Consider the following 13,851-nt stretch of genomic DNA (forward strand, 5'->3'; position numbering starts at 1 on the left):
ATCACACCATTACATCATTATTACTAGTTCACCTCATTTTAGTGATTACGATTTAGCCAAATCGAAACATGATTAATTTATCTTGTTTACATGCAACATCAGCAGAATAATGTATACATCACAGTGAGATGGTTAAATTGATATTCGGTACTCAAATAATGTTTAATAAAAAATTGTGAAAATTAAATAAAATATAGAAAAAAATTCCCAGTCAAAAGATTGTTAATACCACGAAAAACTCCAAATTCGTATGATTATGATAAATTTAGCCAAAACTAATTTTTTGACCACCAAAAACTTTAAATTGGTACATTTGTGAAAAATTTATTCAAAACTAATTTTTTGATCACAAAAAATCCCAAACTGGTACACTTTTGATAAATTTACTCAATACTAATTTTTCGATCACCAGAAACCCCAAATCGGTACACCCCTGACAAATTTAATCTTCGTTAATTTCCGTTAAATTAGATTAATACAACGAAAAATTCCAAATCGATACACCCGCGATAAATTTAGCCTTTGTTAATTTCCGTTAAATTTGATTAATACCACGAAAAAATCAATTCTAGTATACTTATGATAAATAACGAAAAAACTCTTTTATGATAAAAAAAATTAGTTTTTTGTTACGGGTGTATTTAGGGGTGAGCAAGATGGACCGCCCAAACCGGGACCGGACCGAACTGGACCGAACTGACCGGTTTGGTCTGGTTCTAGGGAATATCAATCCGGTTCCCGATTCCTAAAAGTGGAACCGGTTTCCGGGCGGTCCGGTTCCCGGTTCTAGAGTGAAAACCCGACCGGAATGGACCAATAAATATATATATATATATTTAATTTTTTCATATATATATTTATTTACTTTTTAAATATATATATTTAAATAACAAAAGAAGCATTTGATAGTTCATTTTTATTCGGTTCCAATGGGACCAACCCAAAAATGCTTTCATATATTGGTCCCAAAAATGCTTCCCGGTTCCCTGTTGCCTTTACCAATTGGTCCCATTAGAACCGGACCGGACCAGATAGCATCGACGGTTCGGTCCGATCCACGGTCTCAAGATTAGCCGGTCCGGTCCCCGATCCTAGAAACTGGGAATCGGTCCTCTCGATTCGATTTTCAATTCTTGAGTTGGATCGGACCGGACCGAAAACCACTCACCTTGGGTGTATTGGTTCGAGATTTTCCGGTGATGTTGGCCCAAGAAATAAAGAGCACTAAAGAAGTTTAGGGCATTAATGAATCGTCCTACTTTTCCACATCCACGTCAGACCAGACCTCTGCTTCGGTCCAAAGTCTCCACTCCTCCGGAATTCCATCATTTCATTTTCGTCCTTTTATAAAATAAAAAAATCCGCGATATATTGGTCTCTCCTCTCTCTCTTTCGCTTCTCTCTCTCCTCTCTCTCTCTCTCTCTCCTCGCTGAGGGTTCTGGCGAGCTCCGTTGCCGCAAGATCTCGCAGCGATTCATTTTCCGGCCGCGGGATCTGATCCGTCCGACTCGGCCGGCCGCCGATCCGATCAACCATGGCGGCTGCGAACGCTCCGATCACCATGAAGGAGGCCCTAACGGTCAGTTCAGCTTCCCGTCCTTGAAAATTCACTGACCATCGTCCCGTCCGACGTTGATCGGAGCATCTCCGAAGCGAAGCTCAATTCCAGCCGTGCGGGGTTGCGGAGACCGTCGCGGAACTCTAGACGCGTCCGTTGTTTGAGACCCCGTCGATGGCTTTTCGAGTGGTTTTAGATCACTGACAGCCGTCCAATTTGGGCGAATTCGTGTTATAGCTACTGTTTGTTAGGCTAGGCACGATAATTTGGTGCCCTAGTTTGGGTAGGGCAACTTCGGTTTCAGTTTAGATCAGCAGTTAAGACACTGTGATGATTTAGCTTGGGATTCAAGCAGTTTGGAAATTGTCGCATTACTGGCGGTCTTGGGAAATTTAGATGTGGTTTAATTTCTTCCTCCTATTAGAGCGAGTAATTGAGTTGTCTGCTGGTCTGATCTTGTTTTATTTGCAGCTTCCGAGCCTAGGGATCAGTCCGCAGTTCATCACCTTCACGCATGTCACGATGGAATCGGAGAAGTACATCTGCGTGCGTGAAACGGCGCCTCAAAATAGCGTTGTCATCATCGACATGAGTATGCCTATGCAACCTTTGAGGAGGCCTATTACTGCAGACTCAGCACTGATGAACCCAAATTCTAGAATTCTTGCTTTAAAAGGTGTGGACTCGTTTACGAGAACCACTTGATACTTATTTTAGCTTTTTGCGATTTTTATGGTGTTGCTACCTTTTGACACTCGTTTCCATCTAATTGTCTGTGCTCAGCATCATTTGGGGCGCATTTGATTTATATTTTGTTGAACTTTTTTGGCACATCATAATGAAAATGACATTTCAATCTGGTAGAATATGCGTGAAATGCTGTATTCATAGGTCGTGTTGCTATGATTGCTCAATTACTGTACACATTTATCTTCTTAAGTGGGAAGAAGGATAGCGATTGGGTAGCAAGGGCATAATCGACCTGTCCTTTCTTATTTTTTGTTGTGACGTATTTGCACCATGTTGGGTTTCTTGTTACCTGCTGATTGGTCATATAGTTAGCCACGGCAGGATGTTTAGTGTGTGTAAGATCTGCAATGTTATTGTAGCATTGATTCATTTATGTACAGATCATCGCGGATATTTGATTTAGTGAAGAATGGTTCTACACGTCTCATAATTTTTCTTAATATCATATGAATTTTCAAGTTTGGTCAAATTGACAAGTCTTAGCAAATAGGTCCCCTATTTAAGAGTAACTCGATAGTGGATGTTATATTTGCTTTTATGGTTAGTATTTCAGGCCAAGATGTGATGAATGAAACATTAGACGAACCACGTTTCTATGCCAATCTGGGTTTTTTGCCTCTTGATGTCTAGTCAGTGGAGATAGATTGTATAACAAGCATTGGGTTAGACACTGTTTCTCGGAAAGTTGGTCATTTGTTATAGCCATGAATGTATACTTCTGCCAAAATCTTGAAATGACAGCTTGCTGTGCAGCATCGGTGTGGTGAATTTCTCTCCAAGCATGGAGTTGAATTCACTTTAGTTACATAACTTCTGCAATTTTTTGTTTTGTACATTGTTAGTAGTCCTTGTTAATGAGCTGTTACATCCTTTTTGAAGCCCAACTTGCGGGAACCACTCAAGATCATTTGCAAATTTTCAACATTGAGATGAAAGCAAAAATGAAGTCTTATCAGATGCCAGAGCAGGTGCTGTCCACTTACTTTCCTTCCTCCTTTATCGGATGTTATCTTTTTCTCGAAAGGCTTGGAGGTTGACCTTATTCAGGTTCTTCCATTTATAGGTTGTCTTTTGGAAGTGGATTACTCCCAAAATGTTGGGTCTTGTCACCCAAACCTCGGTATATCATTGGACAATTGAAGGTTTCTGGCTTTTTTATACTACAATTACTTACAGTTGATGGTGCTTTACTTCTACTATTTGCCACCATCTTGTCTGATGTGTATTGTAGGTGTTGTACTGATGTGTGTGCTATCACGTATTCTACTTCAGAATGTTATCCATCGTACGTTTCTTAAAAATAACCTTTCTTCAGGTGATGCTGAGCCTGTAAAGATGTTTGAGAGAACAGCTAATCTCGTCAACAACCAGATAATAAATTATCGATGTGACCCTTCCGAGAAATGGTTGGTTTTGGTTGGGATTGCTCCCGGTTCGCCTGAGGTATGTAGTATGGATCGTGTTGTTTATCTGAATAAAGGTATTTAAAAGAATTTGCCTTTTGTGTTGGAGAATAATTATGAAGAAGAATCAGAGGAGAAGGTCTCTTGAGTGGCCACCTGTAGCTGTAGTTGAATATGGAAAAGGAGAATCTCCCATCTAATTGCTAATTACAAAAAAAAAAGAGAAGCATGTCTGTTATAGGTGCATGCGAGTCATGTGACAGTATGATTTGACTTGATTATCTTAAATTCAAGCCGCTCTAATTCTAGTGGAGATGGTTTCTCCAGCCTCAGTGGCCCATGAAATGTGTCCATGATTGCTATGGGTCTGCACTCTTGGGGTTCATACTTCCTCTGTCATCATGTTACTAATTCTTTCTGAAACTTTTTCTCTATGGAAGTGTAAAGTTTGTGGTCGGTGCATCATGGTTTCAGACTTTCTATAAAGCATGTGTGGTGTCAATATTTTTCGTGTTCCTAGAATTTAGAGTCACCTATGATGATCAAATAACTTTGATGTCAAAATCTGTCTTCTAGCGGCCACAACTGGTGAAGGGGAATATGCAACTTTTCTCTGTGGAGCAACAGCGTAGTCAAGCCCTCGAAGCACATGCTGCATCATTTGCAACTTATAAAGTGCAGTCACTTCACCTATCTTTTCAATCTTTTGGATCTTGTGCTTCGGTTGTCAACCCTGTTAATCTCTCTTCACCTGATGTACAGGTTCCTGGTAATGAAAATCCTTCAACTCTCATCTCCTTTGCAACGAAGACTGTTAATGCTGGTCAGGTTGCATCCAAGTTACATGTTATTGAGCTGGGTGCCCAACCAGGTGTCGTTGCATTCTAGTCTCTTCTTTTCATGTATTCATGGGTCTCAAGATTCCATCTGGATCTTATCTATTGCTTGTTCCTTCTAACAATGCGCTTATATTAGCAGGGAAGCCGTCTTTTACGAAGAAACAAGCGGATCTTTTCTTTCCTCCTGATTTTACTGATGATTTTCCAGTGGCAATGCAGGTATTAGGTGGTGATGTTTGATTCTCCTGAAAATGTTAGAAAATTGCTACGTATGAATTAGGTTTTGGATTTATTTGGTGCAGATATCCCACAAATACAGTTTGATATATGTGATCACCAAACTTGGGCTGCTATTTGTCTATGATTTGGAGACAGCTACTGCTGTATACAGAAACAGGATTAGTCCAGATCCGGTATTTCTAACTGCAGAAGCTTCATCAGTTGGCGGTTTTTATGCCGTTAACAGGCGTGGCCAGGTCTTATTGGCTACTGTAAATGAGGCAACAATTGTGCCTTTTGTTAGTGGCCAAGTATGTACTTCGGATTTGCGTATCTTCATAGTCTTCAAATTTCACCTTGGATGCTCATTTATCGTGTTAATAATTATTTGGTGATTCTGCAGCTGAACAACTTGGAGCTTGCTGTGAATCTGGCAAAGAGAGGAAATCTTCCTGGTGCAGAGCAGCTGGTAATGCAATATACTCATAATTCTGAATAATTTGTCTTTATACTGGATGATTGATGGTGTAGGAATTAGGTATTACATAACTTATGACCAAATGAGGGCAAAACTGATTGGTTTGGTTGTATTAGAATTTATCTTCTTATGTGGGTGGCCATTCTGTGCTTTATGTTATCTCTTTTCTATCTGTCAAAGGATCTCCTCTATGTTCATCTCTGTTCTGTCTTTCTTGGCACATACACGTGCTCACATAGGCCTATCTTTGAATTTCAGTTGCTTAGTTAAGGCAAGTGGAACAGTTGCACAATTTTAAACCTAGTGAGTTCGGTTCTCCTAGAATGAAGTAGACTAACAAAATTTGGTTCTTTGTTTGGTTGATCTGGAGGTTTTATCTTGGTTTTTTTTTTGTTCTCCAACTTTGAGATTTTATAGAAAATTATGCCCTGAAGCAGTTATAGTTTTCTTAATATAACCGTACTTATCATTTAAAATGATTTAGTAGTTCTACTGGATGTGGTCACTCTGAGAGCATGTGAAATGTGCTCTTGTAAATTTTTAATACCTCAGAGCAGATATATCTCGCATAATGAGATCAGAATACCTTTCCAAATTTATCAGGTTGTGCAACGTTTCCAAGAACTCTTTGCTCAAACTAAATACAAAGAAGCTGCTGAGCTTGCTGCTGAGTCTCCGCAAGGAATACTTCGCACCCCGGACACAGTTGCTAAATTTCAGGTGCTTGTTTTTCTGACATTTAGAATAGATTTTTCTGTGATCATACTGTTACTTATTTTTCTTGGATAAATACAATCCTGTTCCCTGGTCCTGACTGAAGTTGTTTGTGACAGTCATAGTATGAAAAATCTTGCTATATTTATTTATTATGAGATGATTCAGTTTTCAGATTCTGTTGTTCTTTCTTTTCCTTATTTGGAAATTAATCTGTGGTTTGAAGAATTGCCTGACCAATGGAGACTATCTTATTGATTATAGTTTCTATCAGGGACTGATTATATCTATGGTTTCTTTTCTGCAATAATAGAATTTGTAACAGCTCGCCTGGAATATTATTTGACAGAAGATATGAATTTTTTCATCCTTGCCAATACTGCAGAGTGTCCCAGTGCAATCTGGGCAAACACCACCTCTATTGCAATACTTTGGGACCCTTTTAACCAGGGGAAAGCTTAATGCATTTGAGTCACTGGAGCTATCACGCCTGGTTGTGAATCAAAACAAGAAAAACCTTCTCGAGAACTGGTTGGCTGAAGATAAGCTGGAATGTAGTGAGGAACTTGGGGATCTTGTGAAGGTAGGGTTTTTATTAACGTTCTTTCTTTCTTTCAACTTCTTTAGTTCTAAGTTCTACATTATCTTGAATAGTTCCCATGTATACGAATAGATTAGTCTGTATATATAGGTGTTTTTCTGCTTATAAACCTGGTCTTTTTATTGCAGACCGTTGATAATGACCTCGCATTGAAAATATATATCAAAGCCAGGGCAACTCCAAAAGTAGTTGCGGCTTTTGCTGAGCGGCGAGAGTTTGACAAAATTCTGATATACTCAAAGCAGGTCTGCAGAACTTTCCTATCGTTTTCTTTATGTAGAGCTTTGACTGCTATGTACATTTCTAGAGTCCTCTTGTTGCTATTTCTTCACTTCATTTTTTTTGGATCTTATTGCTGCTTTATTTCTTCTAGGTTGGGTACACGCCAGACTATCTCTTCCTTTTACAGACAATTCTGCGAACAGATCCTCAGGTGTGCTCTCTGTAGTCATATCTCATACTTGTGAAGATACTTCTCTTGCTGTGTCTCTGTCCTAGGCAAAGAAAAGCAGCTGCAGTATAGCTAACTAATACCCCAATGGCTATGCACAGGGGCAATTGCTCACATACACAGACATATTTTCACCAAAATTTGTTATGTGGCATGGGAAAGGGTGGTATAACTGGCGCGCTATATGAGTCATGTGACTATGATTCTTGTTTGCTCTTTCAACTCACTATAATTCTTATTGACCTACTTGGAAGATGACATAAAAATGTTGTTCTTACTGTAACTTTTACCCTATGGGTAATTTACCTTTCTGTCCTTACTCCTTATTGGACTGCCGAAGGGCATTGATGGCATTAGTTTGGTGAATCCCCTACGTTTTTCACTGCTTAAATTGACCTTGGAATAGCATAATATTTGGTTTTGCAGCTAGTTAGCCTAATGTTGGTTAGATATTGTTTCAGATGCATGCATAGTCCATTAAAAAACAGGTGCATGAAATAGCGAAGGTCAGGTGGTTGTTCTGTGAAGAGGGAGGTGGAAGGGGAGGATGACAGCTTCGACTTTATTATAAAGCCCCTTTTTTCGCCCAAGAACATTCTTATAAACTTATGTGGATTGCATCCCTGTTGGTGTGCTCTGTGGGCCGCACGCATGCTTGTGCGATCATTGAATATATAATGTTTTAACAAATTTTTCACGCCATCTTGACAAAGAAAATTTTCTGATTTCTTTACTTCAGGGAGCTGTCAATTTTGCATTAATGATGTCCCAAATGGAGGGAGGTTGTCCAGTGGATTACAACACTATAACGGATCTCTTTCTTCAGGTTTGTCTATGACATTGTTTCAGTTATTCTGTTATGGTTTTCAATTTTTCAGGTTAATTTGTTGCTCTTTATAGCAACGTACACATGATGCTACAAGGGCTTATCTAAGGTCGCTATTCATAATCATTTTTGTGCATAAGCATGTAATATGTCTGGTTCCATCTGGCACATGCAGAGGAATTTGATCCGAGAAGCAACTGCATTCTTGTTAGATGTACTAAAGCCAAATTTGCCAGAACATGGTTTTCTTCAGACAAAGGTAACTGATAATATCGGTATCAAGAATACTCTGTAGTTTTATATGAATATATGCATGATTTTTGTCACTAACAAGGCTTCAATATCATAGGTTCTTGAAATCAATCTGGTCACTTTTCCAAATGTAGCTGATGCCATCCTGGCTAATGGCATGTTCAGTCACTACGATCGTCCTCGAATTGCCCAACTTTGTGAAAAAGCTGGTCTTTTTGTTAGGGCCCTGCAGGTATATATCTTGAGATTTCTGGGTTAATCTCATACGGTACCATGTGAAATTCGGTTATTCTGACGTTGGCTATCTATTATCTTACAGCATTATACTGAGCTGCCAGATATCAAACGTGTCATTGTGAACACACATGCCATTGAGCCACAGGTTTGCATTTTTTTGTTGTTGTGTTTTTTCTCTTGTTTATGGTGGGTGTTCTGAAATTGGGCCTGAGATTTTGGGGTCACCTGCAGTCACTTGTTGAGTTTTTTGGTACACTATCACGAGAGTGGGCTTTGGAGTGCATGAAGGACCTTTTGCTGGTCAATCTGAGGGGCAATCTTCAAATTATTGTACAGGTGTGGTATCTTTCCTTTTCTTCTTAAGTTTCTCCGCTCCTATTTTCAGTAACTACATGAAAGATATGTGTACAGGTTGCGAAGGAATATTGTGAGCAGTTGGGTGTTGATGCATGCATAAAGATCTTTGAACAATTTAAGTCATATGAGGGGTTGTATTTTTTCCTTGGGTCGTACTTGAGCTCCAGGTTAGTGAGGGACATATTTCCCTGTTATTTGTTCAAAGTTCACTTAAAACTGCTGTGTTGGTAATTTGGATAAAGCTCTCTCCTTTCTTGTCAATTGTGCCAGTGAGGATCCTGACATTCACTTCAAGTACATTGAGGCCGCTGCTAAAACTGGACAAATTAAAGAGGTGGAACGTGTGACTAGGGAATCAAATTTCTATGACCCTGAAAAGACAAAGAATTTCCTGATGGAGGCCAAGCTTCCTGATGCACGGCCACTTATTAATGTTTGCGATCGTTTTGGCTTTGTGCCTGATCTCACACATTATCTTTACTCGAATAACATGCTTCGATATATTGAGGGTTATGTCCAGAAGGTACGAGGTCTTATGACTTCAAGCATCGACTTTCTGCATTCACTCTATATAAAGTTTCTAAGATTGTTTGCCTCTCTTGGTAGGTCAACCCTGGAAATGCTCCTTTGGTAGTGGGGCAGCTGATAGATGATGAATGCCCAGAAGATTTCATTAAAGGCTTAATTCTTTCTGTTCGATCTTTGCTACCGGTGGAGCCTCTTGTTGACGAGTGTGAAAAGAGGTGTGGTTTCCCCTCTTTCTTGCTCCTGGCCCTCTGATTCTTGCACCTGCTCTGTGATGATATGTCATCCTTATGAGCTTCTGATCAAATTAATGTTCTCATACCTGGGATCTGGTTTGCAGGAATCGACTCCGTTTGCTCACTCAGTTTTTGGAGCATCTTGTGAGTGAGGGAAGCCAAGATGTACATGTCCACAATGCTCTGGGTAAAATCATCATCGAAAGTAACAATAATCCGGAGCATTTTCTCACAACCAACCCATACTATGATTCACGTGTTGTGGGTAAATATTGTGAGAAGCGCGATCCTACTCTCGCGGTTGTGGCTTACAGGAGAGGCCAATGTGATGATGAACTTATCAATGTGACCAATAAAAATTCCCTATTCAAATTACAAGCCAGGTTTGACACATGCTTCATGTCACAATTTTGATTGTCATTGATAGAATCATCTGTTCCTTTGTTAACTTCATCTCGTTATTGTAGGTATGTAGTCGAAAGGATGGATGCTGATCTCTGGGAGAAAGCTCTGGACCCTGAGAACTCTTATAGGAGACAGCTAATTGATCAGGTTGTCTCTACGGCTTTGCCTGAGAGCAAGAGCCCAGAACAAGTTTCTGCAGCTGTTAAAGCTTTCATGACGGCTGATCTTCCTCATGAACTAATTGAACTTCTCGAGAAGATTGTGCTTCAGAATTCTGCTTTTAGTGGGAACTTCAACTTGCAGAACCTGCTTATCTTGACGGCCATCAAGGCAGATCCATCTAGAGTTATGGATTATGTCAATAGACTGGACAACTTTGACGGACCTGCAGTTGGGGAAGTAGCTGTGGAAGCCCAACTTTATGAGGAAGCTTTTGCAATTTTCAAGAAGTTCAATTTGAATGTCCAGGCTGTCAATGTCTTACTGGATAATATTCAAAGCATCGAACGAGCTGTTGAGTTTGCATTTAGGGTTGAAGAAGAGGCTGTTTGGAGTCAGGTAGCCAAGGCCCAACTAAGGGAGGGTCTTGTCAGCGATGCTATTGAGTCATTTATCCGTGCAGATGATGCCACTCAGTTTTTGGATGTTATTCGTGCTGCTGAGGATGCTAATGTCTATCATGACTTAGTGAAGTACCTTCTGATGGTGAGGCAGAAGACGAAAGAACCCAAGGTGGACGGTGAGCTCATATTTGCATATGCCAAGATTGATAGATTGGGTGAGATTGAGGAATTCATCCTTATGCCAAATGTCGCCAATCTTCAAAATGTTGGTGATCGCTTGTATGATGAAGCCTTATACGAAGCTGCCAAAATCATTTTTGCCTTTATATCTAACTGGGCCAAGTTGGCCAGCACACTTGTGAAGCTGAGACAATTCCAGGGAGCTGTTGATGCAGCTCGGAAAGCCAATAGTGCAAAGACATGGAAGGAAGTTTGCTTCGCCTGTGTTGATGCCGAGGAGTTCCGCTTGGCACAAATGTGTGGTCTCAACATCATTGTACAGGTGATTTATCAATTTCACATTCATTCTTAGACTACTTAGTCATGTTTCTATCTTCTTCTTCTTCTAGCTCTTCGGTTAGGACACTTTTGACAGGTAGAAACTAGGAGAGCTGGTAAACCGGAAATTTGCACTTGGGTTGCCTCTTTAAATGCTTTCCAGATGGACATTGAGTGTGCTTCTTGTTACTTCAGTTAACTGCATGATTCGTATCTCCCACACAATATTCACTTGACTTTGCCTATGTGAATGCTGTAGGTGGATGATTTGGAAGAAGTCAGTGAATATTACCAGAATAGAGGATACTTTAACGAGCTTATCTCTCTCATGGAGAGTGGTCTGGGTTTGGAACGTGCACATATGGGTATTTTTACCGAGTTAGGTGTCCTTTATGCAAGATACCGTCCGGAGAAGCTCATGGAGCACATTAAGCTGTTCGCCACTCGGCTCAATATTCCCAAGCTTATACGAGCTTGTGATGAGCAGCAGCACTGGCAAGAGCTCACATACTTATACATCCAATATGATGAGTTCGACAATGCAGCAACAACGATAATGAACCATTCTCCTGAAGCATGGGATCACATGCAGTTTAAAGATGTCATCGTCAAAGTTGCCAATGTTGAACTCTACTACAAGGCTGTGCACTTCTATTTGCAAGAACATCCTGATTTAATCAACGATGTTCTCAATGTGCTTGCACTTCGTGTGGATCATACACGTGTTGTTGACATTATGCGAAAGGTTTTACATGTGACTTTGAATTTGTATCTTGGCCTTGATTTTGTTTTGCCTGTTCTAACTTTGTGGGTAATGTTTGCGCACTCTCAATTTCAGGCTGGTCAACTGCGGCTTGTCAAGCCTTACATGGTTGCAGTACAGAGCAACAATGTTTCTGCTGTTAATGAAGCTCTGAACGAGATCTATGTAGAAGAGGAAGATTATGACAGATTGCGTGAATCTATTGATTTGCATGATAACTTTGATCAGATAGGCCTTGCGCAGAAGGTTATACAACATTCTTTTGCCATAGGCTTTTACTTTTGGGTATGTTTTATATATTTATCAGTACTGTTTTGAGCAGATTGAGAAACACGAGCTTCTTGAGATGAGACGTGTTGCTGCTTATATCTACAAGAAGGCTGGTAGATGGAAGCAATCAATTGCATTGTCCAAAAAAGATAACCTTTACAAAGATGCCATGGAAACAGCGTCTCAGTCTGGTGACCGTGAACTAGCAGAAGAGTTGCTTGTTTATTTCATTGAACAGGTACTTTTGTAAATAAATCCTCTGCTCTCTTAGTGAGAGTGCATTCTGCAGACAGAAATTAACTACCTAGAGATTCCTAACCTGCTGAGGTTAATTTGCCAGTTTATCTGAAACAATCTGTTAAGTTGAAATGCTTCGCTTGTATTAATTTATGGGATGTCTTCAAGTGCCGTCTTCTTTTGGAGTCTGCAGCAGAAGAATAGGAGGTTGTCATTTGTACATGTGCATTCATATACAGTTGTTTATTAGTCTAACGCTTTAGCACTGGTGGTGTGATGGCTTCGTGAATCTGAGACAGACATGGTTGAACAAGGTCTCTTTAGATAGGAAAGATGAACAGCATGTATCCAACTGAATATTCTTTGCTTTGATCTTTTCTTTTTGCATTATTGTATTTTAGTCCTGGTCTCCTCCCTTAATGTTTGGAAATGTGTGCATGTGTTTATCCGGTCCTGGTGCAATATTAATTTTTTCTCCTTGATCTGTGCAGGGAAAGAAGGAATGCTTTGCTTCGTGCCTCTTTGTCTGTTACGATTTAATCCGGGCAGACATTGTGCTTGAACTTGCCTGGATGAACAATATGATTGATTTTGCTTTCCCATATCTGCTTCAGGTGATAACTTTGTTGTACTGTTATAGTTACTCTGACAATGCATGAACAAATGTAGCTCACTATTGATATGTGAATTTATTCCTCTCGCAGTTCATCCGTGAGTACACTAGCAAAGTTGATGACCTTGTGAAGGACAAGATTGAAGCTCTCAAGGAAGTAAAGGCTAAAGAGAAGGAAGAGAAGGATGTCATTGCACAGCAGGTAATTAGTCTTCAGTCGTCGCATTCTATTGAATTAAAAAGTTCTTGGTGTGTGCCGTCTTGTGTAGTTCACTAGCTACATGTTAAAATCCTAGCGTGAGCTTTGCATATAGCAACCAGCTCTTTGTTTAACCACTCGGTTGTCACTTTTAAGACTACGATAGTTATTGCCCCAAATCCTTGTTAATTGTTTGTTACTTAGTCATATCAGCTGTCTTATGTTTTTTAGAACCAATTTTCCCAGTTTTTTATCAGCATCTATTACTAGAGAATACGACGAACAATTTATTTATTCGACTGCATTTTTTCCTTGGCAGAACATGTATGCTCAGTTGCTGCCTCTAGCTTTGCCTGCACCCCCGATACCTGGTATGGGAGGACCGGGGATGGGAGCAGGTTTTGCTCCCCCACCACCAATGGGTGGGATGGGGATGCCTCCTATGCCACCGTTTGGCATGCCGCCTATGGGAAGCTACTAAACTCATGGAAGATGGACCTTGCTATTCGTTTCTTTGATAGCTGTAGCTTCGCAAGACTTTGTGGACTCGAAGTTTTCGTTATTGCTTTGGGTGGACGGAGTTGGGGTGCTGCGCAATAACTGTCTCGAGTTTTTGTACCTTTCATAGGCTTGTGGGTAATTGTTGTAACACTCAATTGATTTCGGTTAGGAAGCGGCATTCTTTTGCTGTTGTAGAGTGTCAGGGGAAGAAGATCTGCTTGTATTCTAGTGATCTTATCGGTGTCTATTGAGGAAAACAATAGTAAGATACCTGAAGATATATAGACTGAATCCCAGTGCGAGGAGATATATGTTAGCATGTTTGTTTCTTACTTTGTCGATTCTGTTTTCATTG

The 13,851-nt window shown here is 40.1% G+C and overlaps 1 protein-coding gene across 1 annotated transcript; it reads left to right on the plus strand.

Moving 5' to 3' along the window:
* The first annotated feature begins 1,393 nt into the window (after positions 1 to 1,393).
* Positions 1,394 to 13,828, plus strand: LOC115673331 (clathrin heavy chain 1-like). Its single transcript, XM_030595473.2, has 30 exons — positions 1,394 to 1,580; positions 2,031 to 2,235; positions 3,189 to 3,277; positions 3,373 to 3,451; positions 3,625 to 3,752; positions 4,289 to 4,387; positions 4,475 to 4,583; positions 4,691 to 4,770; positions 4,854 to 5,081; positions 5,174 to 5,239; positions 5,852 to 5,968; positions 6,348 to 6,545; positions 6,692 to 6,808; positions 6,937 to 6,996; positions 7,754 to 7,840; positions 8,016 to 8,099; positions 8,190 to 8,324; positions 8,412 to 8,474; positions 8,561 to 8,665; positions 8,741 to 8,853; positions 8,957 to 9,209; positions 9,293 to 9,429; positions 9,552 to 9,830; positions 9,915 to 10,917; positions 11,173 to 11,658; positions 11,752 to 11,922; positions 11,999 to 12,184; positions 12,675 to 12,797; positions 12,888 to 12,998; positions 13,315 to 13,828. Exons 1-30 carry the CDS (start codon positions 1,536 to 1,538, stop codon positions 13,474 to 13,476), a joined length of 5,118 nt encoding a protein of 1,705 aa, XP_030451333.1. The 5' UTR covers positions 1,394 to 1,535; the 3' UTR covers positions 13,477 to 13,828.
* Positions 13,829 to 13,851: the final 23 nt, after the last annotated feature.

Source organism: Syzygium oleosum, unplaced genomic scaffold (genome assembly GCF_021117445.2).
Source record: "Syzygium oleosum isolate NSW1041296 unplaced genomic scaffold, Sole_v2.1 Sole_v2.02, whole genome shotgun sequence".
NCBI classification, from domain to species: domain Eukaryota; kingdom Viridiplantae; phylum Streptophyta; class Magnoliopsida; order Myrtales; family Myrtaceae; genus Syzygium; species Syzygium oleosum.